Source organism: Triturus cristatus, chromosome 1_1 (assembly GCF_964204655.1).
Source record: "Triturus cristatus chromosome 1_1, aTriCri1.1, whole genome shotgun sequence".
NCBI classification, from domain to species: Eukaryota; Metazoa; Chordata; class Amphibia; order Caudata; family Salamandridae; genus Triturus; species Triturus cristatus.
This window is the reverse complement of record NC_140579.1, coordinates 724,528,310-724,554,789: the sequence shown is the minus strand read 5'-3', so window position 1 is coordinate 724,554,789 and position 26,480 is coordinate 724,528,310. Positions and strand designations below refer to the sequence as shown.

At 47.5% G+C, this 26,480-nt stretch overlaps 1 protein-coding gene across 1 annotated transcript in view; it reads left to right on the top strand.

Annotated features, from left to right (window-relative positions):
• LOC146870960 (26S proteasome non-ATPase regulatory subunit 11-like) overlaps positions 1-26,480 on the top strand; it is a 322,339-nt gene that overhangs the window by 137,190 nt on the left and 158,669 nt on the right. Inside the window, exon 2 of the mRNA XM_085645717.1 lies at positions 7,124-7,249. Coding sequence (XP_085501843.1) covers positions 7,124-7,249 — 126 coding nt within the window. The remainder of the gene's footprint in view (positions 1-7,123; positions 7,250-26,480) is intronic.

Sequence of the window (26,480 nt, the reverse complement as noted above, 5' to 3'; positions counted from 1 at the left end):
GGTACATTAAATCTCACACTGGCATCAGTGTGGGTTTAATGTGCTGAGAAGTTTGATACCAAACTTCCCAGTCTTTAGTGTTGCCATTATGGTGCTGTGGAGCTCGTGTTTGACTAGCTCTCAGCACCATGTACTCTTAAATGGCAGCACTGCACTTAGTGCCCGGGAATGGACCTGGGTACTGTAGGGGCACGGGGCTCCTGCTCCTGTGCCCACACCATGGGCATAAGGCACCCAGCCAGAGGGGTGACTGACATATGCCTTGGCAGTGTGGGTGTTGGGCATGGCACACAGAGATGTGTGCCATGTCGACTCTTCATTTTGTCCTGCACCCAGACACTCAGCCTGCAAAGGCAGTGTGTGTGTGTAAGGGTACAGGGCCCCTAAGGGTGGCACAATGAGTGCTGCAGCCCTTAGGGGTCTTCCCTGGTCACAAGGCCCTGGGTACCTAGGGTACCATTTACTAGGGGCTGACATGTGGCCAGGGTTTGCCAATTTGGAGTTTGTGTGTTTTAAGGAAGGAACATAGGCCCTGGGCACCTGATTGGCAGGAGTCCAGGGTACACTCAGTCAAAGTACATTCAGCAATTTAGCAAAAAGTGGGGGCATACCATGCAAGAAAGAGGGCACTTTCTCACACTCGCTGAATAGCTGCTCCCTCCGCCGGGTAATAATGGGGAAATCGGACGGCAAACAGTCGAAACTCACCTTTGATAACCGAAAGACTCCACGCTCCCAGACGGGACCGGATGAAGATCCCGCTGAAACTTCAGCCCCGACCACGGCGGAATTGAAGGACCTACTAGTTGCCATGCAGGTGAGTCTAACGTCGATCGCATCTAAAATGGACTCCATGTCGGCCAGGATGGACGGGCTGAAGTGCAGGGTGGATAAACACGATGACCGCCTGACAGAGACGGAGAGACGAATATCCAACCTTGAGGATACTTCTAACGCAACCTCCGCCCATGCACTCGAAATGGGCAAAGTTTTGAAGGTGATAGCCGCTAAGAATGAGTAGTTGGAGTCGCGGTCCAGGAGGAATAACCTCCGCATTCTGGGCGTACCGGAATCCACAGATGCTGGACGGATGGAGGGATATGTGGAGCGCCTGCTCACTGCGCTTTTTGGCAGAGAGGAGTTCTCTGCGGTTTTTGTGGTCGAGAGGACGTACCGGTCTCTGGTGAGCCACCCTCCCCCTGGTACCCCCCCACGTCCCATCAAGCCAGAATGTTGAACTACCGCGATCGAGATACTGTACTCCGCCTATCCAGGGAAAAAGGACACCTCATGCCTGAGGGGACAGATCTCCATATACCCTGACTTCACCATGGTTGTGCAAGAACAGAGACGCAAATTTCTCCAGGGTAAAAAGAAGCTTCAGCAGCTTAATATCCCTTACGCCATGCTGTTCCCGGCTCGCCTTAGGGTGACCTCCCAGGGGAAACAGCACTTTTTTACCAATCCGCAACACGCTCAGGATTTCTTCAAGGCTTTGCCCAAGACACCCGAGGGACGCCGATCCCTGACGTGGCTCCACGGGAACAGTAGGGGGACGTCAGACATTGAATAAAGGACCTCATGACCCTGCGCTATTAAATGCTCCGAATGCAAACTGAACCCGCCTGACAGCCACTCGGCTTCCTCTCTATGCCCGCTGGGATCCCATTCATCGTGAAGGCAACCTATGAGTCTCATACCCTGACGGGCCAACCCCCAGTACAAAAAACCCAGCAAACTCCTGCAGGAACATAATATGCAGGACTTTGACATGAGATTCTATGCTCAGCACAGGCATTGGGAGCCCTGGGGCTGGCCCTGAGCGTCTGCATCGCCCCACGCATATTGACGTTTCATGGTAGGCCGGCAGCCTCAGGCCTATAACATGCATCATTCCCTGTGCCAAAATGCCCGAACACCTTTGCATATGCGAGGAACTCCTGGTTGCCCTCTGGCGGCTGCCCACTAGGTGAACCCTACTGCCTGACATTGAGTAACATGCGAGTAATGGTTTCCCGTAGTCCCCTGTTGGGGTTGGGAGTTACGGGACAGTTAGGGAGGGGGGAGGAATGCTGCACAGCAGGTTGGGATTGCTGTTGTGGGTGGGGGCCCGAGATGGGGTGTTATGTTGTTTATTGCTACAGTACTGGCACGGCTCTACTTGTTACTACCATATTACACAATCACACTCACTCTGACCTACACCAGGATTCTCTACTATCTGTATGACGGAGTCCTGCTCCATGACCCTCCAGTATAACTTCTTGACCTGGAACGTGCAGGGCTTAGGCAACCCCCGGAAGAGACGACATCCTTGCATATTTAGATCGTCATAATGTTCATTGTGCAATGCTGCAGGAAACGCACCTGTCTACTAGTGTATCCCCTGTGTTTGCTGCTCGCTGGGCCAATCATAGAGGATTCTCGTGCTACTCCTCATTTGTACGTGGCACCTCCATTTTAGTGAAACGTACACTCCCATACACCCCCATTGGTGCTTGCGCAGATCCACAAGGCGGATACAACCTAATGTGGGAGAGACTATCTGCACAGTCCATCACTATGGTGTCGTGCTATGGGCCCGATTCGGAAGACCCAGAGTTTTTTCAGGTACTGTGGGGGAAGATGCAGGATGTAGGCACCACGCACTTGCTATGGGGAGGCGATTTTAACGTTGCCATTAACCCTAGACTGGACAGATCGCATCCGCACCACTACACAGCTGCGCAACTGGCCCTTCAAACCTTGGTAGAGGAAAGGGACCCATGGAGAACTCACCACCTGCTGGAGCGCCAGGGCTCTTGCTACTCCTCTGCTCACGCTTCCTGGTTAGATTTTTGGTTGGTGGACAGGGGTCTTGCAGCTTGGACATCGCATGTATCTTATCTGCCTCGCACGTACTCGTACCACTCTCCTGTGTTGTTGACTCTTGTCCTGCCTCAAGAGGGGTCCCCATACCTATCATGGCGCCTCAATCCACAGACATTGCTAGACCCGGTTTTTAAAAATGAGGTTGAGCAAGAGATATCAGACTTCTTCCTCCGCAACAACGGCTCTGTCCCTCAGTACTCTACTTTATGGGAAGCTTTCAAAGTTACCATGCGGGGCACATGCATAGCGAAAAGCGGGGTGTGTTAAAAGATATTCGCAACATGATCCACAAACTAGAATTAGATATTAAACGTACCGAGTCAGAGATCCAGACCACACCCTCTCCGACATTGCAGGCACATTTACGTACACTACTCACTGAATATCAAACTGCTGAACGGGAATGCAAATTCAGGGGAAAATATTATAAAGCCCGCCAATATGGTGAGGGAGATAGACCGGGGTGGGCGCTGGCCTCCTCCATTCGACCTCCGCGATTCACCAACACTGTCTTAGAAATCGAGGATGAGGACGGCCTCCCGCATAGAAACTCGTCGGATATACTTGCTGCCTTTAAGCGTTTCTAGAAAACATTATACACTACCCACCGCCAGTCCCAAGTAGACTTCGAATCCTTCTTCGAGGACACCGCCATAGCCTGGCTGGGGAATGGCTAAAGAGAGTATCTCCTGGCGCATCCTGAAGACGAGGAGAACATCTCCGCCATTATGCAATTAAGATCTGGTAAAGCTCCGGGACCAGACGGCCTACCTTCCGAGTTCTATAAATTGCATCGTCACTTAATCATCCCCATACTGAGGCACGTGTTTGAGGAAGCCAGAGAAAACCGGCATACTACCCCGTACAATGCGGGAGGCACTCATCATTTCCATACCTGAGCCTGGTAAAGAACCCACACTTCTGGATTCCTACAGGCCCCTTTCCCTTATAAATGTGGATGCTAAAATTCTAGCAAAATTAGTTGCAAATCGTATCAGCCCCCTAATGCCGGTGCTGGTCCTCCCTGACCAGTCTGGGTTTATCCCAAACAGGAGCACTGCTCATAATTTGCTAACCTTATTCGTGCTGCTTCACAACATGATTCGTGAAGAGGACGCGGCTGCCATCTTCCTGGATTCCACCAAGGCATTTGACTCCCTGGAATGGGACTACCTGTCCTTTGTCTTGGTGCGTATGGGATTCCCCCTCCCCCCCCCCCCCCCCTTTCTGGCATGGTTCAACTTACTGTACACAGGCCCTTTCCCCCCTGCTGTTTGCTTTGGCCATAGAACCCCTCGCTGCGAAAATCAGACAACACTATAGAGAACACGTGTCACCTATCCGGAGCAGCAGATACTCATCTCAATGTATGCGGATGACCTCACTCTTTATCTGCGCCATCCGGGCATAAGCTTGAACCCCATTTTACGGCTCTTCATCCTGTTTGGGAAACTGTCAGGGATCAATTTAAATTGGAATAAATCGCACATATTTCCCCTTACTGATTCCACCAAGCGGTTCGTGCCAGATTATCCCCTTAAGTGGTGCGAGGGCACTCTCACCTATCTTGGAGTCACTATCTCTCGCAATCGCGAGGAGCTCATGAGAGAAAACTATGGGCGGGTATTAGATTCCATCACCGATTAAAATTATGAAATGGGTTGCGATGCCCCTGTCCATGGCAGGCAGAGCAGCCATAATCAAGATGGTCATACTACCTAAACTCCTTTATTTATTTATCAACATTCCTTATGCCCCTAGCCGTCACTTTTTCTCTGCTGTTAAGATGCAACTTATGCGCCTTTTGTGGGGCGGGAAGCAGGCCAGGCTAAAATAGGAAATACTCACGCGCCCCTTCTGGGCGGGAGGCTTCTCTGTGCCGGATGTGGAGTTATACTATAGCTGTGCTCAGGCACACTACGCTGCATACTGGATGAAACCTCTTCCTTTCATGCCTCACCTGGCGATAGATGGATACATGACTCCCACCCCCAGCACCGCATATCTCAGCACTACTGGGGTTTCCAGACACCACGCGGATACCACCGTCCAGTGCACAGTCAGTGCATGGCATGATCTGGCCAAGGCAACCCAATGCTCTCTACTGTACTCCCCGCTCCTGCCTCTCTCTGGACGACAGGACCCAGCGGTCACACGGGAGGGCGGATGCAGGCGTCTGCTCAGGAAACGCGCTCTCCACACCTGGGGACAGCTGTACACCAATGGGCAGTTCCGAACTAGTGACAAATTTTTCGGCGCTCTGAACCCCACCCCCTTAGACCGCTTTTACTATATTAGGCTCAGGCAGAATGTGAGGGCTGCCACGCCTGCCTTCCCCTACGAACCACCGGTGATGCCTGCGCTACATGCCTTACTCCAACAGGATACCCCTGCACACGTGCTCTCACTCTTATACCGTAATGTCAAAACCAACAGAGAATATACCCCGCCAGTGACCCACAGACGGCGGGAAGCTGAACTGGGCCATCCCATCACTGAAAAACAGTGGCTATACTGCTGCAAACAAACAGGAGAGATCTCCGCCAGTAGCAGGCTCAGAATTCTACACTACAAATTTGTACATCGCCTCTACTCTACACCAGCGCGGATGTACAGGCTGAAGCTCCGAGACAATGATTGCTGTGCCAGATGCGGAAGGGAGGGGCGGACTTTAGGCATTTGGCATGGGATTGCCCTTCTATACAGCGCTACTGGGCTGAGGTTTTCGCTGCGTTAGGCTGTATGACAGGGCTGCAAATTCCCGCAGACCCCCTTACTGTCTTGCTAGGATATACAGAACCCCTGCCTGCCAAAATGCGTAAATACACATCCTTGGCGTTACTACTCTCCAAACGTAGAATCGCTTGTAGATGGGGGAAGAGGGAGGGTGCCGAAATTCAAGGACTGGATCAGAGATCTCATTTACTGTCAAGAACAATTACACATATATGCAGACCTCCAGCCCCCCTCATCTAGGTCCAAAGACATATGGGGCCCCCTCCAGACTTACCTGTTAGAACATGCCGCTGACACGGACACTGCCACAGATGCCATGAGATCACCAGTGTATGCTCCCAGATTACGCCTTTAGCCTGGGTCTGTTCATGTCGCACACTGGAGGGCACGGGTCACTATGGAACACTTCTGCTAGGATTGTAGGTCACAACATTCCACAAGCATATCACCACTTCGTTTCATTATGCCACATCAGTAGAGCCGACTGCTGTTCATGTTTTTAGTGTTTAGAAGTGTTTTGGTATTACATGCATATAATACTGATCCTGCCTATATAGCTGAATGCCCCATCTGATGCGGCCGGCCCAGCAGGGTTGTAGGCGGCTTGCTGTGTAATCCCCTACCCCCTATTAGCTCGCTGTATACACATTTGCAATGTCGCACTGCCGGCCTGATTGGGGTTGTAGGCACCGTGCTGAGATGTACACTTCTTGAAGGTTTATAATAAAAAAAAAATGTACTCTGTTGACATCTCATCCGGTGGACGATGTTGCTACGGAGTCACAGGATGTCATCTACCAACGTGCAGAGGTACTGCTGTAGAATATTTTCCGGATCCAGTCTGGCACCTGGGGATAAGGAATGGTAAGGAATCTGTGGCTAGATCCTGTCTCTATCAGATAAGGCATTACCGAGGGTTAGTAACTTATTCATCACAGCTGCAAGAATTGTGACTAAGCTATAAGTAACGGGAGAAGCTGCTCCCTTCATTCAAAAAGCCCCAGGCAGTCTCTTTGGTATTTCCTGCAAGGCTGGGAGCACTCTTGGAGTGGCCAGCAGGGTTGGAACCAGCACTGATTAATCCTTTCTCTCAACGCTCCGTCTGCACCATTACTTTCCTCCCGTCTTCCAGAGCTGTAATGTTGCGGCTGGGGAATGACACTTTTGCCAAGAGCTTTCAGCTTTGCTTCCTCGTTCCCCCCCCCCCCCCCCCCCCCCCCCCCCATTCCTCTACTCTCCATTCCACGCCTCACATTGCTACAGGGCGCAGACCAGGGCCGCCAAAAAACGGAAACTAGTGTAGATACCAGCCCATGTTGTTAATCGAACCTCCCCAATATTGCCACATGCAGTTTCCAGCTATCTTGTAATGACTTCTAAAGTGGTAAGAAAACAATTTATGGATGGAGGACACAAGTCAATCAGTTCATGCGCTGAAGTTGTGTTGCATATGGGAAGGGCTTTTTGGATGGTCTTGATATCTTTTGTTTCTGTGCCCCACTGCCATTCTTCACAGGCACTAACAGATTACAAAGGGGAGCTCAGGGACGATCCTATCATCAACACGCACTTGGCCAAACTCTACGATAATTTATTGGAACAGAATCTCATCCGAGTTATCGAGCCCTTCTCCAGAGTTCAGGTGAGGATTAAATCATTCTTTTACTGAATGTGTTTGTTTCCAAATGTTAAGTGAGTAAATATTGAAAAACCAATAGGTACAACCAATGGGCTCTAGTTTTAAATGCATCCTTTGTTTTGTATGTGTACCCGGTTATAAATTATTCTTCCTACACCAAGTTTCGTTCAGATTTTCAATTGCGAGTCCCCCTTTTTTGGTTTGATAGACCATAACGTATCAAACATTATCCATTTAAAATTCTCTGAGGCCACCTTAGTCAGAGCAGAGATTTACTTTATTCAACTTAATGGTCATTTAAAAGCAATCTATGGTGGCTGTTTATTAAACAGTTGCTAATGACTTTTGCCTTTATTATGCCGTTGGCTGTTGGTGTGAAGAGTGGTGAATTTTGTCAGAGCATTATTTGGTGCTTCAGAAACGCATGTCCTTTGGATATGAATAATCTAAAACCCACATGCAACTACTCTGCCATCTTTGTTAATGTTTGTCACATAGTGTTTACTCACCAAATGATTTGAGGGGCTGATATTTGCCTCTCTTGCTTAATTATTTTCATAACCTACATTTTGGGTTGTTGAGCTCCTAGGTTTCTGTGGGGTGATGTTTGAGCATTTTTTTCTGAGCTTGATCTTTCTGAGCTAAAACATTAGTACACACTGAAAACTGGTGCTTACTGTTTGGTGAGGTCCCTTAATAAAGTATCCTCAGTTTGCTTTGTAGGGGTGTGAGAAAGTGGGTTTATGTTGCCAGACTACTGATGCTCTTTGACTTGAAATGCTCTGGGGCCCTGCCAATCATGACCCCAGGGCCTGTGTTCTTTCCTCAAAACAAAACCCAATTGACCGCTCTGGCCACAGGTAGGTCCCTGGTAAATGGTACCCCATGTACCCAGGGCACTTTGACCAAAGAAGGCTCCTAAGGACTGCAGCACCAATTGTGCCACCCTTAGAGGCCCTGTACCCTGACACACACACACTGCCTCTGCAGGCTGAGTGTCTGGGTGCAGAACAAAACAAAGACGGCACACATCCCTTTGTGCCATGCCCACAAACTACTGCCCTGGCATACATCAGTCACCCCTCTAGCTGGGTGCCCTATGCCAGTGGTGAGGGTACAGGTGCATGAGCCCTGTACCCCTACAGTGCCCAGGTCCATTCCTGGGCCCTGTAAGGGCAGTGCTGCCATTAAGAGTATATGGTGCTGGGAGTTTGTCATTACAAACTCCACAGCACCATAATGGCTGCACTGAAGACTGGGATGTTTGGTATCAAACTTCTCAGCACATTAAACCCACACTGATGCCAGTGTGGGAATTAATGTAAAATGCATGACAGAGGGCATCTTAGAGATGCCCCCTGAAACTCGACCAACTCCCAGTGACCTGATTGAGTGGCTGCACAGGCTTCCACCACCAGACATGTTTCTGTACCCCTGGGTCGAGAGCTTGCTGCTCTTGGGGGCCTGAAACCATGCACATCCTGGGACGAGGTGCCAAGCCTCCTCACCCAGGGTGGGCAGGGTTCACGAAGGAGAAGCTTCAAAGGCATGCCGCCTTTATGAGCTTCTCCAGACCACTTGCTGTACTCAGCAACTGGTCCCCACTGGTTCTACCCCCCACTTTGGGCGGGAGACCGGGCGGGAAAAACAATTTGAGGAATAGAGGTGTGCCCACCTCTGCCAACTCCACCTCTTAGGTGGGGGAGGTGAGGTGAAGCACAACCTCGAGTCCCCACCATCTTGAGGATGGGGGGGACCCAGCCAACCAGGGACAGGCTCCGGCCCCCCTCCCAGTGGAGAGTGGCAGAATAGGGGGGGAACCCACCCCAGGGAAGGGACCCATTGGTCCCTGCCCTTTACCTGCCTGTAACACCACTAAAGTTAGTATTTAGGGGCACCCTGAACCTTCCTTCCTCAGATCCAGCAACCACAAGAAAAGGACGAGAAGCTGGGCAGAGCTAACAAAAGGACAGCCCCACTGACTTGGCTCCCAACCCTACCGGCCTGTCTACCCTCAAACCTGCTCCTTCAAAATCCCGGCGTGTCCAGCAACCTCAAAAACCCCGGAGGACCTGCCTGCATTCACTCTCCAAGCTGTTTCTCCCGTCAACACCGGACGTGTTTGAACTGCAGCTTCTGGTGCCAACCAGAAACCGCAAGTCCAGCACACTCCGCACCCGCCAAACCCAGCCTGTGTTTAAGTGAATAAACACCACGAGGAGGTCCCCCCCCGGCGATCCTGACCCGAGATCCGGCGACCCCTGACCTGCCTCAAGCCTCCATACGACGCCTGCAGCCTCAATCCAGGAGACCCCTCCCCTACCGCGACCAGAGCGGTAAGAAAATCAAATGTCTAAAGGCACCCCTACTCCCGACGCCCCACTGCCTTGTGCGCCCAACCCAGTGGTGCCTGACCAGCCCTCTACATCCCAACTTACCCCTCGAAGTGGTGGTCACTTCTGGAAGATCTTCGTCCCAGAGTCTGCAATTGTTTCTTTGTCCCAGAGAATCTTAATTGAATTCAACAGGGCACCCGACCTCAAAACTGCACCCTGCACCCGGCTGCCCTAGCACCGCTGAGGGTGTCCCTGTGGTGTTAACTTGGTCCCCAACGTGCCCTGAGTTTAACCCTAGGAGCTGTGCGGACGCAACCTTGTGGCCTGCTTGCCAGCAGCCACGAACTGGAGTCCCCCTACCCCCATAGTATAACATTGGGCCTCAACACTCTGCACCCAGCCGCCGAGTGCTGCTGAAGGTGCAACAACAGTGCATCACTGACCCTGGGAGACTCCTGAGTCTAACCCCAGAACCCGAACTCAAAAGACCGATTACTTAACTTGAAACCGATAACTCATTTTTCCTCATAGGATAACATTGACACTTTTTCTCTCAAAGTTTCTAAGTGTCGACTTTTGAAAACTGCAAATATTCCTTAAAAATCAGCCGATTAACCAAAACGTATTTTCTCAACTGTTTTCAGGAAATGTCCCAGTGCTGAATCCAGGATCCAGCACTGAGTAAGAAAAAGTAACGATAACATAACTTACCTGCTAAGTGAAATTCCTCCCATTGGATAACATTGGTGAAGTGTCAACTTTTGAAATACAAGAATATTCTTAAAAAATCGTACAAACTACAAAAACGTACTTACCTGTTTTAAGTAGATGTCCCAGTGCTGAATCTAGGAGTCCAGCACTGGATTACAAAAGAAATGCAAAAGTAACTTACCTGCTAAGTGAATTTCCTCCCATTGGATAACATTGGTGATTCTATGTGAAAAAGTTTCGAAGTGTCAACTTTTGAAATACAATAATATTCCTTAATCATACCTTTAACAAACGCATTTACTCATCTGTTTTCAGGAAATGTCCCAGGGCTGAATCTAGGATCCAGTCCTGTGGTTAGAAAAGTAATCTGAAAAGTAATTAACTGCATTTTACTTAAAAAGCCCATTCAATTGAATGTACTATACCTGCAATGTGTTGCAAACTGCTTTCTTAACCCCTTCGCTGCCAGGCCTTTTCCCCCTCCTGTGCCAGGCCTTTTTTTGGCTATTTGGGGTATTGCGCGCTTAGGCCCCTGTAACTTTTTGACCGCATTGGTTAGCCACGCCAAATTTGCGTCCTTTTCTTCCAACATCATGGGGATTCTAAAGGTACTCAGGGTTTGTGGATTCCCCTGGAGGGGTCACAGAAAAGAGCCAAAATACAGCAAAAGTTTGGTTTTTTTGTGTGGAAAAATTGGAAAAACGGGCTGCAAATGAAAGCATCTGGGTTTTTCCCTGCAAATGTTATCAAAAAAGGGTTTGTGGGGTTGAAATCACCATTTTCCCAGCTTTTCGGGGATACCTGACTTTTGTCAGAAACCCAACATTTTTTACACAGTTTTGGCATTTTTCTGGGACATAGCCTATTTTTGCTATTTTTTGTGCTTTTGACCTCCTTCCAGTTAATGGCAGAAACGGGTACAAAAGCAATAATGGATCCTGGAAAGCTATACATTTTCGAAAAGAAGACAACATTCTGAATTCAGCAAGGGGTCATTTGTGTAGATCCATCAAGGTTTTTTTATAGAAACAAACAGTTAAATGTAGGATAAATTGAAATTTAGTTGAAAAAAACAGCCTTTTGTGTCAACGTTTTCACCTGTAACTTCTTCTAATTATGACAGCTCTTTGAAAGCAGTATACCGTTGCATCCGCTGGACATTACTGGTTGTGGGGATATATAGGACTTGTAGGTTCACCAAGAACCTGACGAACCCAGAGCCAAAAACTGAGTAGTAACTTGCAATGGTTTTTTATTATGTACTGGGTATATAGTAATTATTCTGTAATAAAGTGTACATGGAAAAATCGGTATGAAAGACACCTATGTATTTCTGAAATGGGCACAAAATATAGAGTTTAGAAACAGTAGATATTTGCACATTTCTGAAATTGGGAATACTCATACTAGCATGAGAATTATCAGTCATTTTTTAGAATGACTTCTTTTTTACACAATCTTTCATTTGGAAAGCAGAAATGCATGGAAAGTCAATAGATAATAACAGTTCCTTTACAAATCTGAATTACCCTTAGTCTCCCGATAAAAATGGTACCTCACTTGTGTGGGTAGGCATAGTGCCCACAACCGGAAACGGCGCAAAACGCAACGTGGTCACACCACATTTTCACAATGCAAAATGACCCTTTTTTGGCAAAGTGCCTAGCTCTAGTTTTTGAACCCTAGCTCTGCGGGCACCTCGGGAAACCTAGCAAACCTATACATTTTTGAAAACTAGACACCCAGGGGAATCCAGGATGGGGTGACTTGACTGCCTCCCACCAGGGTCTGTTACCCAGAATCCCTTGCAAACCTAAAAAATTGTCAAAAAAAACACATTTTCCCCACATTTCTGTCGTGGAAAGCTCCGGAATCTGCGTGGATCCACAAATTTCCACCCACCCCGCGTTCCCCAAAGTCTTACGAGAAAAACGGTACCTCACTTGTGTGGGTCGGCCTAGTGCCCGCGACAGGAAACGGCGCAAAACGCAACCTGGTCACACCTCAATTTCGCAGTGAAAAATGACCCTTTTTTGGCAAAATGACTAGCTGTAGTTTTTGAACCCTAGCTGTGCGGGCACCTTGGGAAACCTAGCAAACCTATACATTTTTGAAAACTAGACACCCAGGGGAATCCAGGATGGGGTGACTTGACTGCCTCCCACCAGGGTCTGTTACCCAGAATCCCTTGCAAACCTAAAGATTTGTCCAAAAAACCACATTTTCCCCACATTTCTGTCGTGGAAAGTTCCGGAATCTGCGTGGGTCCACAAATTTCCACCCACCCCGCATTCCCCAAAGTCTTACGAGAAAAACGGTACCTCACTTGTGTGGGTCGGCCTAGTGCCCGCGACAGGAAACTGCGCAAAACATAGTGAGGTGACATCAAAATTGCCTATCTCAAAACCACCTGATTTTGCAAGGGGGGTCTCTTGGGTTTTTGGCCCGGTGCACGGCGGCCATCTAGGGTAACCTACCAAACCCATACATTTCTGAAAACTAGACACCCGGGGGCTTCCAGGGAGGTATGGCTTGCGTGGATCCCCCAACGTTTCCTTACCCAGAATCGCCTGCAAACCCCAATTTCAGCTGGAAAAAATCACTTTTTTCACACTTTTTTGTGTGGGAAAGTTGTGGCATCACCGGGCTCACTCAAATTTCCCACCTCCCAGCGTTCCCCTGGGACTCCCGGTAAAAATGGTGCCTCACTAGTGTGGGAGGCCCAAGTACCCACGACAGGCAAGGGCCCAAAACGTAGTGATGCGACATTTGGGATAGGCAATGTTGATGTCGCATCACTACGTTTTGGGCCCTTGCCTGTCGCGGGTACTTAGGCCTCCCACACAAGTGAGGCACCATTTTTACCGGGAGACCCAGGGGAACGCTGGGAGGTGGGAAATTTGAGTGAGCCCGGTGATGCCACAAGTTTCCCACACAAAAAAATGTGAAAAAAGTGATTTTTTCCAGCTAAAATTGACGTTTGCAGGGGATTCTGGTTAAGGAAACGTTGGGGGATCCACGCAAGCCATACCTCCCTGGAAGCCCCCGGGTGTCTAGTTTTCAGAAATGTATGGCTTTGGTAGGTTTCCCTAGATGGCCGCCGAGCACGGGCCAAAAAGACAGTTGACCCCCTTGCAAAACCAGAACGTTTTGACATTGTTAATACAACGTGAGAATTTCGGCACAATATTGCATGGACAATGTGACAGATATTTTGAGGTTTGCAGGACATTGAGGATAAAAAACCTTTTTGGAATTCACAAGAGAGACATCACCATGAACTCCCATGGGTTTACGACAATATCTACAGTTGGTGGGTTATTTTTACATGGAACATACACCTTGGTAGAGAAACTAAAAAGACAAAGAATCCTGCACAGCCACCTATTCCTCAAACGCACACATACTGGTTGGATTTGGCACGAGGGCGAGTGATGGTTCAGTATATTAAATTTTATTAACAAGAGATTTCACAAAAATGAAATGCACTGTCAATAATTCAATGGAGAAAAAACTGAACCAATGACTCGCAGCTCGTGAGCTGTAAAGCCACGGCAAGGCACCAACCGCTTTACAGGCCATTCACACACCTTTCATACGTGATACACACAAGACCATTCGCACCACCAGGCACAAAAACAACACATTACAAAATTCACAAAAGGGACAAGGTACACCCTGCTTCAGAAAGGCAAATATTACTGCACAGCCATCTAATCCTCAAGCACACACACATACTGGTTGGATTTAGCACGAGTGTGAGTGATGGTTCAGAATATACAATTGTATTAGCAAGTGATTTCACAAAAATGAAATGCACTGTTAATAATTGAAAGGGCGAGAAACTGAACCATTGACTCACAGCTCGTGAGCTGTAAAGCCACGACAAGGCACCAACCTCTTTACAGGCCATTCATACACCTTTCATACGCGTGAGACATACAAAACCATTCACACCGCCAGCCGCGGGCCCATCACATAACAAAACTCACACCAGCACACAGCGCCATTCAAGGGCCCATCACTTTCACACGCCCACATTCCTGACACAGCAACTACACAAGCAGATGGATTGCTTGGAGTGGCACTCAGCTAGCAGTGTGTGTAGTGACCAGCAGCAAGTCACTACTCACACACAGCCAGCCGAGCGCCATTCCACGCACACCGCTAGCCGAGCACCAGTCCACGCACACCGCTAGCCGAGCACCAGTCCACGCACACCACTAGCTAAACACCAGTCCAGGCACACCGCTAGCCAAGCGCCAGTCCAGGCACACCGCTAGCCAAGCGCCAGTCCAGGCACACCGCTAGCCAAGCGCCAGTCCAGGCACACCGCTAGCCAAGCGCCAGTCCAGGCACACCGCTAGCCAAGCGCCAGTCCAGGCACACCGCTAGCCAAGCGCCAGTCCAGGCACACCGCTAGCCAAGCGCCAGTCCAGGCACACCGCTAGCCAAGCGCCAGTCCAGGCACACCGCTAGCCAAGCGCCAGTCCAGGCACACCGCTAGCCAAGCGCCAGTCCAGGCACACCGCTAGCCAAGCGCCAGTCCAGGCACACCGCTAGCCAAGCGCCAGTCCAGGCACACCGCTAGCCAAGCGCCAGTCCAGGCACACCGCTAGCCAAGCGCCAGTCCAGGCACACCGCTAGCCAAGCGCCAGTCCAGGCACACCGCTAGCCAAGCGCCAGTCCAGGCACACCGCTAGCCAAGCGCCAGTCCAGGCACACCGCTAGCCAAGCGCCAGTCCAGGCACACCGCTAGCCAAGCGCCAGTCCAGGCACACCGCTAGCCAAGCGCCAGTCCAGGCACACCGCTAGCCAAGCGCCAGTCCAGGCACACCGCTAGCCAAGCGCCAGTCCAGGCACACCGCTAGCCAAGCGCCAGTCCAGGCACACCGCTAGCCAAGCGCCAGTCCAGGCACACCGCTAGCCAAGCGCCAGTCCAGGCACACCGCTAGCCAAGCGCCAGTCCAGGCACACCGCTAGCCAAGCGCCAGTCCAGGCACACCGCTAGCCAAGCGCCAGTCCAGGCACACCGCTAGCCAAGCGCCAGTCCAGGCACACCGCTAGCCAAGCGCCAGTCCAGGCACACCGCTAGCCAAGCGCCAGTCCAGGCACACCGCTAGCCAAGCGCCAGTCCAGGCACACCGCTAGCCAAGCGCCAGTCCAGGCACACCGCTAGCCAAGCGCCAGTCCAGGCACACCGCTAGCCAAGCGCCAGTCCAGGCACACCGCTAGCCAAGCGCCAGTCCAGGCACACCGCTAGCCAAGCGCCAGTCCAGGCACACCGCTAGCCAAGCGCCAGTCCAGGCACACCGCTAGCCAAGCGCCAGTCCAGGCACACCGCTAGCCAAGCGCCAGTCCAGGCACACCGCTAGCCAAGCGCCAGTCCAGGCACACCGCTAGCCAAGCGCCAGTCCAGGCACACCGCTAGCCAAGCGCCAGTCCAGGCACACCGCTAGCCAAGCGCCAGTCCAGGCACACCGCTAGCCAAGCGCCAGTCCAGGCACACCGCTAGCCAAGCGCCAGTCCACGCACACCGCCAGCCAAGCGCCAGTCCACGCACACCGCCAGCCAAGCGCCAGTCCACGCACACAGCCAGCCAAGCACCAGTCCACGCACACAGCCAGCCAAGCACCAGTCCACGCACACCACCAGCCAAGCACCAGTCCACGCACACCGCCAACACATTTAGGATATTTTTAGAGAAAAATAAAAACACAAAAAAATCACAAATAGATACAAATCTACAAACACAAAATCAGAAACTAAACACATTGCACTAACGCCAACCTTGAAACAGAATCAAATTTTTCAAAGAATACAAACCAATCAGTTAACTTTACCACTTATGAATGCTCCCAAAAATTCTTTTGCGTATGGTACGCTCTAAAACAAGCAGGGACACACAGCCCAGGTTTAGATGGACAGTCGGGGCAGTACATACGAATCTCCTTCCGCGTACCTCTTCGCCAACAGACTCTGCATCTCCTAGTGGGAAATTTTTTTGCCGGTGTGGGAGGGTTGAAATCAGGAAAGTGGCGATCTTTCAATCGAACCACATCCTCCACCACTCCAAATCTAGGAACACTTGCCTGTTCCACAACAACAAGGCTAGCTATCACAGAGTGCTTAAACTGAAGAAATGTCAACTTTGACGCAGGAGAACACTCCTTGAACACAATAAAAGCATTGAACATTGCTAATTCGAAGAAATGGATGGCCAACTTCTTATACCAAACATAAGCCTTCCGAATAGCAGAGTAAGGTTCCAACCTCTGATCTACTCTGTCAACACCACCCATGTGCTTATTGTAGTCTAGAATGCACACAGGTTTGCGCACTTCAGCAACCTGACCCCAAACAGTCACAGGTGAAGTTCTCTCATCATGGATGGTAGTCAGCATGTACACATCCCTCCTGTCCACAAATTTTACAGCTAGTAGTTCATCACTACGCAAGGAACTGCACTGCCCCCTCTGAAGTTTTTTGCAAACAAGCTCTTTCGGATAAGCCTTACGGTTAGAGCGGATTGTGCCACATGCAAAAGTGTCCACTTTATACAATTCCTTAAATAATTGCACAGCAGTATAGAAGTTATCAAGGTACAAATGGTGGCCTCTGTTAAACAGTCTCCTAGCAAGATCCCACACAATTTTCTCTGCAACTCCAAAAGTGGACGGACAACCTGGGGGGTCAATAGCAGAATCTCTACCAGTGTACACACGAAAATTAAAAACATATCCTGTCCTACTCTCAGACAACATATACAGCTTAATTCCATAGCGTGCCCTCTTGCTAGGGATGTACTGCCTAAAAACCAAACGGCCCTTGAACAAGACCAAAGACTCATCAATAGATATTTCTTTCCCTGGAGTATAGATCTCAGAAAATCGATCCACAAAGTGATCAAGAACGGGCCGAATCTTAAAAAGACGGTCACAGTCAGGGTGATCTCGTGGCAACGCCATAGAATTATCAACAAAATGCAGCATACGTAGCAAAAGTAAATACCGATTACGAGTCATAACTGCAGGAAATATGGCAGTTGCCAACAAGGGGCTAGTAGACCAATATGAAGCCAAGGTTGGCTTCCTTACCACACCCATCAAAGTCAAACCCAAAAACTTCTTAATCTCTTCCAGATATGTGGGAGTCCACCGGGTAGCTCTAGACTGGGGCCTAAGTTTGTCGCTGTTGTCCCTCAAAAACTGTTCAGCATACAAATTCGTCTGCTCAACAATCTCACCCAAAAATACATCATCCATAAACAACTGAAAAAACTCTATAGGCAAAAAGTTTTCACAATTCACTGTACACCCTGCATCACCGCTAAAGGCAGGCAACACCGGCTGCACCATGTTTGGATCAACCCAAAGTCCAGCACTTCCAGTAGGAAGCCTAGCAGCCTCAGACTGCAATCCAGATGCCTCTTGCATCATCGGCACAGCATTTTCCTCCTCTAAGACAGGCACTTCATCCGCACTGAGAGTTGCTTCATCCACACCAAGAGTACCTTCATCTGCACTGAGAGTACCTTCATCATCCGATGATTCCATGTTGAGTGAAAACTCACTGCCAGAATCTTCCCCTCCCTCCTCTCCTTCAGACGCACTGTCAGTCTCATAATCCATAATCATGCTCAGAGGAAGATTCAAGAAGCATACCGACCACCTGTTGAGCAGTCATTCTACGGCTAGCCATATTGCTTACTAATAAAGGTAACTTGTCAACCAAGTCAACAACAACAAACTCTTTGTAAAATAAGTAATAAACAAAAAGCACCTTTATCAAAAACTCAAATATACTCCAAAACAATACCACTCACTTGCCAGAGGCAGCTAAACTACTCACCACCACCAACTCTGTACAGACACAGTATGGATCAACAATATCCCACTAAAAAAGAAATAGAAAAGCAATTACACATAAGACTATGCAAAACACATCGCAAAGAATTTCATGCTCAAACCACCAACTAAATATGCCGCCATTATGACATCACTTACAAAAAAATTCATTCAGACATTATATTATTACTCATTTGGTGTAAATACAACAACAAAACATTTCTTACCAACACAATGCAACTACACAAAACTGCAGAACAGCCACCGTCGAAAAGCTTTAGACTAGAATAAAAAGAAGAAAAAAAACTTTATTGTAACATGCATATAATGCTCTAGACCATCACATACTGCGCAAAATTTATTGCTTGAACCTCCCACTTTCAAAAAGGAAAGATCGATGGCCCAATCCTTTACAAGCAACGCGGCTAGAATCTGGAACTGAGCCTCAGCTCCGGACCACACCCTCCCTCTTCCCAGTCGTTCAAAACTAACCTCAAAGTTCTCCTCCTGCAAAGACACTTCCAAACTTAATTCACACCCTCTCTATTGTCTGAAGGAAGTCTTTACATTATAGGAAATTCTGTTCTCCATGCCCGTAGAAGTGCCTACCCAGTGTGTTCCTGTGTTTTGCGTGTCTGCCATTTATTGCACTTTTATACCTCTACTTGTACTTTGTACTCTTTTGTAAGTTGACCCCACTACAGTACACCTGCTTGTGCTAAGACATCAAGCCTTCTAAGGTCTAGTGGGGCCTTCTACGGTCTAGCATGGGAATGTGCTCCCTCAGTACAGTGGTGTGGTGGACTGGTCATGAATGCTGAACCCGGTTCCCCATTTCCAAATTCAACAGCTCCGGCCATAGTGCCACATCCCCACTGAACGCCATACTTGCCCACTGAGAGAAACTCGCACTGCCTTCAGCTATAACCTAATTGTGCCCGCTATAAACACTTGGATGTGGCTCAATTCAAATTATGCACTTGATAAGAGTAATACGCTGCCTAAAAAAAAAAAAAAACACTCCTAGGGAATGCAAAGCATGTGAAATGTAAGCAGAAACATGGTTACCTAAACGATCTCTCACTAACTATTCAGAAATCAGCGAGTGGTTTCACCTGAAAAGTTATGGACATGACTAGAGGGCCCTGAAGGGAACAGTTTCACTGTCCATTGCTTACATCCTTACAATACATAAGCAGTATGGTAGACCACATCCATAAACACAGAACCATGGTGCACATTGTGTTTTCCAATTCACCCATCAACCAGGTATTGCAGTACCTCCAGAAATGGTACACACTCCCACCCTGGAAACAACAATGCTGTTCAAAGGAAGACGAGAAAACGAAAGTAGCACTACACTAGCAAACTCTGATGCTGGTGTACTTGGATGCAAATAAAATCAATCTGGCCACTTTGCAACCCCTCTGTCTTACTTTATTTCGCCCCCCCCTGGGAACAACAATACTGTTCAAAGGAAGACGAGAAAACGAAAGTAGCACTTCACTTGCAAACTCTGATGCTGGTGTACTTGGATGCAAATAAAATCAATCTGGCCACTTTGCAACCCCTCTGTCTTACTTTATTTCGCCCCCCCTGGGAACAACAATACTGTTCAAAGGAAGACGAGAAAACGAAAGTAGCACTTCACTTGCAAACTCTGATGCTGGTGTACTTGGATGCAAATAAAATCAATCTGGCCACTTTGCAACCCCTCTGTCTTACTTTATTTCGCCCCCCCTGGGAACAACAATACTGTTCAAAGTAAGACGAGAAAACAAAAGTAGCACTTCACTGGCAAACTCTGATGCTGGTGTACTTTGATGCAAATAAAATCAATCTGGCCACTTTGCAACCCCTCAGTCTTACTTTATTACGCCCCCCCTGGGAACAACAATACTGTTCAAAGGAAGACGAGAAAACGAAAGTAGCACTTCACTGGCGCAAACTGATGCTGGTGTACTTGGATGCAAATAAAATCAATCTGGCCACTTTGCAACCCCTCGGTCTTACTTTATTTCGCCCCCCCCCCCTGGGAACAACAATACTGTTCAAAGGAAGACGAGAAAACGAAAGTAGCACTTCACTGGCAAACTCTGATGCTGGTGTACTTGGATGCAAATAAAATCAATCTGGCCACTTTGCAACCCCTCGGTCTTACTTTATTTCGCCCCCCCGGGAACAACAATACTGTTCAAAGGAAGACGAGAAAACGAAAGTAGCACTTCACTGGCAAACTCTGTGATGCTGGTGTATTTGTATACAAAAAAAAAAAAATCAGGGCACTTTGCAACCCCTCTGACTTATTTCGTTTCACCCCCCACCCCCCTACGCTACCAGCACCCACCGATCACAAGATAGCCCCCCTCCCCAGCCCCAAAACTGACCTTTACTCTCCGACGCGCAGGAAGCAAATGGCTTCCTGTGCCTCGGAGAGCAAAGGGGAAGCCTCCGATGACGTCATTGATGATGCGGGCGGGGGGGGGGGCGGGGGCAGGGGAAGGTCTTCTCCTGCCTCCCCAGTAAAAAAAAAAAAATAGATCGACCAATCACGGGGGGAGCGCCAGCGCTTCCCCCCCCAAGCGTGGGTCCCATGACGAGATGGTCTTGTCATGGGCACAGCGCGACAGTGCTCCATGACGAGACCATCTCGTCATGGGCACAGAAGGGGTTAAACCTGTAATCAAAACCAGTACCAGTTATACGGCAATTCTGAACTGTGTTCAAACAAGTCAATTACTACTGCAAAGTATTTATATGCTTACCTGTACCAGGCTTGCTTGGTTCTAGAAATAAAACGGTATATTTTTATATACAAACCATTGGCCTAGAGTTCAGTTATTGAGTGTGTGAGACCATTTGCTGACCGAGTGTGTACATCAAATGCTTTACAATGTCCTCTGGTACTGCCTTACTGCTCGACCAAGCTACCACTTTAGAGAGTAAGGTTCTATCTAACTTTAACCTCTGCCAAACCTCTGGAGACTCTTGGACTCTATACACACTGTACCTCACTTTGGTGCAGTATATATATAGCCAGTTTCTTACAAGGGGTTGTGTGGAGGTGTATCTTGGTCAGTAAAGCATGATATTGATTCAAGGCTTTGCATATGATTGCATGGAGGAGAGATAAGTAAAAGTCTAGTGTTCTTTTATATGTATAGTTAGTCTTTTTTTACGAAAATAATTGAAATTCAGCCTATATTTCGTTAAAATAGGCTGCCAGAAAATTGTTTTAAAATTAGCTTTTCTATTGAAAATTATCTTATCTATAGATTTATGTATTTATTTAACGTGCTTGGGATCCTAGACCTTTAATATAATGAAGAGTTTCCTGTAGGAGAACTAGTAGTAGAGCCAATTAACCTAGAGTTATTACAGGTAAATATTTAGTGGGAACTTTGCATCCAACACATTTAGTCTTCCTTGGTAAATGTAAATCCATTGGGACTTTTTGTTTCTTTATAACTGTCAAATGCTGATAGGTAATTGTTTGGCCAGTATATTTCTCCTAAGCAACTGCTTTTCTCCTGTCTTCTGATACAGCACAAATGAAGTCATGGGAAATTAACCTTTTCAATCATTTATTAAGAGGTTGTATTTGCTATAAATTTGGTTATATATTTTTATTTAAAGTGCAATGTGTTCTCACCATTGTCAGGCTGCATTTGAGTGCTAGAGAACAGGCAAGAGGGAATACAATTAGGTATGTCACATTGAGGCAGTTGGGTGGGTTGACCCATGGAAATTAAGGCGAGGAGGACAGTCTGACCTACTGGAGGGGTGTTCAAGAGCAGTTAGACCTGTGGAATTATGCTTAAAAAAATAGTGTCAGCACACTGCATGTCTCCTCCTTCCTCTGATCAGTTTTAATTTCTGCACGCTACTCCACATGGCTGTCATCAGAAACACTGTACTCTTGGTTGGGCTCTGAACCTGGGCTGAAACTTGGCACTCCTGCTTAATATGATTACTTAATGTCTCAAGTCCTGTATGGAAGAAGCATCTGCCTGATGCTGTACACCTTTGCTATATTGCAAGGGAAAGGTGGTCAGGGTAGTGGGACTACATCCTGTTTTTTTTCTTTTCTCTAATTAGTTTGTTTGCTGGGAATTCAGCCAATTGATTTTTGCGTTGGCTAACTCGAAGACAGATATCAATGAAACAAAGCTACACAAATCGTAGCAAAGTTGTTTTATTAATATAGTCCTTCTACAATCACTAAAACAGGCTATCTTGGGAACTGTCCTGCTTTTAGTGTGTTTATGCAAAATACATGCTGCCTTTTGGGATTTGAGGCCCCCCGGCAAATCTCTGCTGTCCTTCCTAATTTCTTTTTGCTGGCCTTCCCTATATTTTTCTCCAATGAACTCTATAATCTTTAATTTTACCTTACCTCTACAATGGCATGGTCCATGCTGTACAAAACCTCCTATAACGTCTGACGCTATCAAAAATAAAAACGAGTTGTGTTGGTTTTCTGTCAAGAAAATTTCATTTTCAAGGCGACTCATAATAACACTCCTTCCTGGCCCCACCAAAAACTCTGTGCACTAGAGCTCCGACTCCACCTCGGGTATTTTTGGTTTTCATACCATCCGGCTTAGATATGCTTGTAGTGCTCATTCACCTTTTTAACTAAAATTTGAATGTTTCAAATCTGGGAAGCCGAAGAACTTGGCACCTTTGAAGACAGAATAAAGTCTTATACATGACACTGACTACTGATGGTATTCGACTTTAATACTATGAGTGGGTCATATGAGAGTGACTAATTAGGGGGTAACCTTTGTTTACAGAGACGCTACAGTGAGAACACCTGTTCAGCATGTATGCAGCACCTGGACTCTACAGAATTCCTGTCTCAGTTGTTAGTCAAGTACATCTATGATTTAGAATTAGACTATTTGGGGGGGGTGGGGTGGTGAGATCATTTCACACAGGCTAGAGTGGTGACGTCAAGAGTAGAAAAAACATTTGAGCCTGTGCCTTAGAATCAGCTCTCTATCTGTTGACATGCTGCAAGCACTCATGAAGGTAACGGGGGATACATTCCCTCCAGATAAGGAGAGTACAAAGATAGCAAGAGGAATTGATTCATTCTTGGGGCTTCAATACAGTGGCAAATTGAAATTCTATGGGCCAGTTAGTTAGGTTTGCTAGGAGTCAGTGTGAGGAAATAGTAAACCTTATATGGCATTTTCCAGACCCTTACAAAAAGAGTCAAAGAACATCATAGAAGAGCAAAGAAATATCTAATGTAATCCAAACAAAATATCTAATGTAATCCTAGAGTGTGCCTTGGATTCCACTGGTACACCCTTAAGGCAGATGAACACAAGCGGCCTCTTGTGTAGACATGCTTGGTTATACATATTCCGATTCCATCCTGAAGTTGAACAACTTGAACTGCCATTTTATGGTAAACATCTTTTAAGACCATAAATTAAATGCTGTTACAAAAAAGGATATTGGTGAAGCCTAGGCAGTGGACTTTTTCTAGCACAGTCAACAAAGAGGAAGCTTCAGGAAACCACAAATACTGCCTCTTCCCAAAGGCAGGAGAATGTGGAGGTAGACCGGCATACCAGCCACAATAGTGCTTTAAAAAACATACAGCAACAGTGTAAAAAAAGTCAACACGCAGAGGTGTATTTCATGACAAAAGGCAAGTTAGCATATGAGGTACTCACGGAAGCGGTACCTCTGCCACCTAGCTATGACCTACTCTGCGTTCCTAGTGCAGCACCTAGTGGGATGAGATTTGGTTTTATACCTCTTAAAATAGAAGACAGCCCTGGATTAGTGGGTCTAATCTACCTTCACCAACAGATATTGCATCGAGTTTCATACCATTCTTCTTGGCTCAACACCCCCAATGAAATCAACAAGGATCACCTCAAACTATTGTTAGAGGAGGTACAGGCAATGCTGCGAATAGTTGCCACTGATTTAGTGTCTTTTCCTTAGTGTGGGCTAAAGAGATGTAACCTGTGCAATTCCTAATCCCAAAACGCTGCTCCCAATCTGAATTTGAGAACGGAACGTTGAATGGCTACCTAAATAAATAACATCAATGGCCAATCTGCAGGACCTCCCCTCACTAGCATGTATGTTAGACTGCATGACAATGCTCTAGTTGAGATACGTACCGCCACATATTGTTCAGAGTAACTACTCCAATAGTATTTATAAAATGCTTACCGGTGATGGTAGGACATAGTAGGCAACCCCAAATGAATGTGTTTCCATACTTTGATTGGCTGGGAAAGGGTACAAGTCAAATGCAGTTCTTTTCCCACACTCAGTAAGTCTTTCAGCATCTGCACAAGCTGGTTTACAATCAGTACCTAAAAGTAAACCAACAGCAAATCGAGGGGTTTGGAATGATAGGGTCATGCTGTTGCTTAAAGTAATACACTAGCTTAGCTCTATAAGGTTAGCATATTATGTTTGACAAAGACCAACTTTGAGACACATGCCAAATCAGTGGCTGGGAAATGTTTCGCGCTATTGCGTAGCCTAAAGCCAATACTTGGTTTATTTGACGCCCAAACGCGTCAGCTGATTATCCAAGCCTTTATACTGTCCCGATTAGACTACTGCAATGTGCTTCTCCTGGGCTCTGATTGTCTGTGATGAATCGATTGCAGCGGGTCCAGAACGCTGCAGCACGTGCCAATTTCGCCCTCCCCAAGTACAGCCATGCTTCCAATCTCCTCCACCGCCTGCATTGGCTGCCCCTTGAACATCGAGTGAGTTTCAAGGCGCTCTGTACTAGGCACAAGATTTTGACAGGTATCGGCTCTGAAATCCTGAGTGACTTGTGCGCCTTCTACGCACCTTGTCGAGCACTTCGCTCTGCGAATCTGCTTCTTGCAAGAATTCTACGCATACGGAGGACCAGATCTGTCGGCCGCTCCTTTAGGCGACTGGCCCCTGCCCTATGTAACTCTCTCCCTCTTCACATCCGCAGCATCTGATCACCAGGTCTTCAGACGCCTTGAGAAAACCTGGCTTTTCTCTCAACGTTAACTCCTCGCCTGATCCCCACTCTGTCTTGCTTCAGCGCTGGGACGCGCATTGCTGCGGCAGCCATGCACTCTACAAGTATTTTAATCTAATCTTTAACACCTGCGGGTGTCAGAAGTGAATTTAGTTCAATGCACCAGCTCCACACAACCAACTCAATACATAGTTGAAGGTGGTGTCAGTGTTTTTAGGTTTCCAACAGTTCCTTCCCATGGATCCAGGGATGCAGGTTTAATTTAGAAGCCCAATTTTGTGCTTTAAAATATCACACACAAAAATGGCACTAAGAATAAGGCCCTTTACCTAAAAAGTGTTTATTTCAACACTCATCATGTTGCTTAGCACATCTAAAATAACCACACAAAATGTTATTAAAACAGCACAGATGCACATTACGAACAATGAGAATAAAATTAAAATTCCTACCATGGTTAAAATGTCATCTGACAACCTAATATCATAAAACTGACTTCTATGTGCTATACTATGAAAGGATGGAGTAGCAGGACTTGCAGCTGGAGTTTCGTAGGTAGAATCAATGCTCTGCATAACATTTTACGGCAAAATACTATAGTTATCAGCAGTTGGGAGCAAGTGCTCGCTCAAAAGAAAGGCACACATCAGCTGTAGCTTCTCTCCTGAACGGGACTAGTTATCAGCTTGCAGAGCAGAACGAGATGCAGCAACATAACGGTCTGAAGATCTTCTGGCATATCTCACGCGATAATCTGGGGTGAAGGAATTCTCTTGACAAGTGGTCAGTTGGGGAGCCTTGTATATTATCTTTTATTGAGATTGGAACGTCTAACATAGCCTATGTGCATCAATATACTAGTCTTCCAGGCATTCTTATAAACAAATAAGGTAAAAGAACATAAATTCAGACTACAGTTTGTTTTCATCTGACCTTGAAATAGAGATAACAAGACACCTGTTCCAGAGTAATGCAACATCAAGTGTTGCAGCAAGGCCATGGTCTGTGCATCAAGTGAATTATCAGTTTCATTCTCTGAATGACTGGATACTTTCACAGTTTCTTTAAAAGACATTTGCGTCAAAGACTGACATAGCAAAAATAGAGGAAATGAAGTCTTGGCCTGCTGAAGATGGAATCAAATAGGAGTTTGTTAAAGCGTGACTACTCGCCCGTAAGGGTCTCAAGGCGCTAGGGGTGGGGGGGGTGCAGGTTCCATTCCATCAAGGAGGGGGTCTGTCGAAGAGCCAGGATTTGAGGTTTCTTGCGAAGATTGGGAGCGATGTCTATCTGAGGTGGAGCGGAAGGTCGTTCCAGGCTTTGTCCGCGAAGGA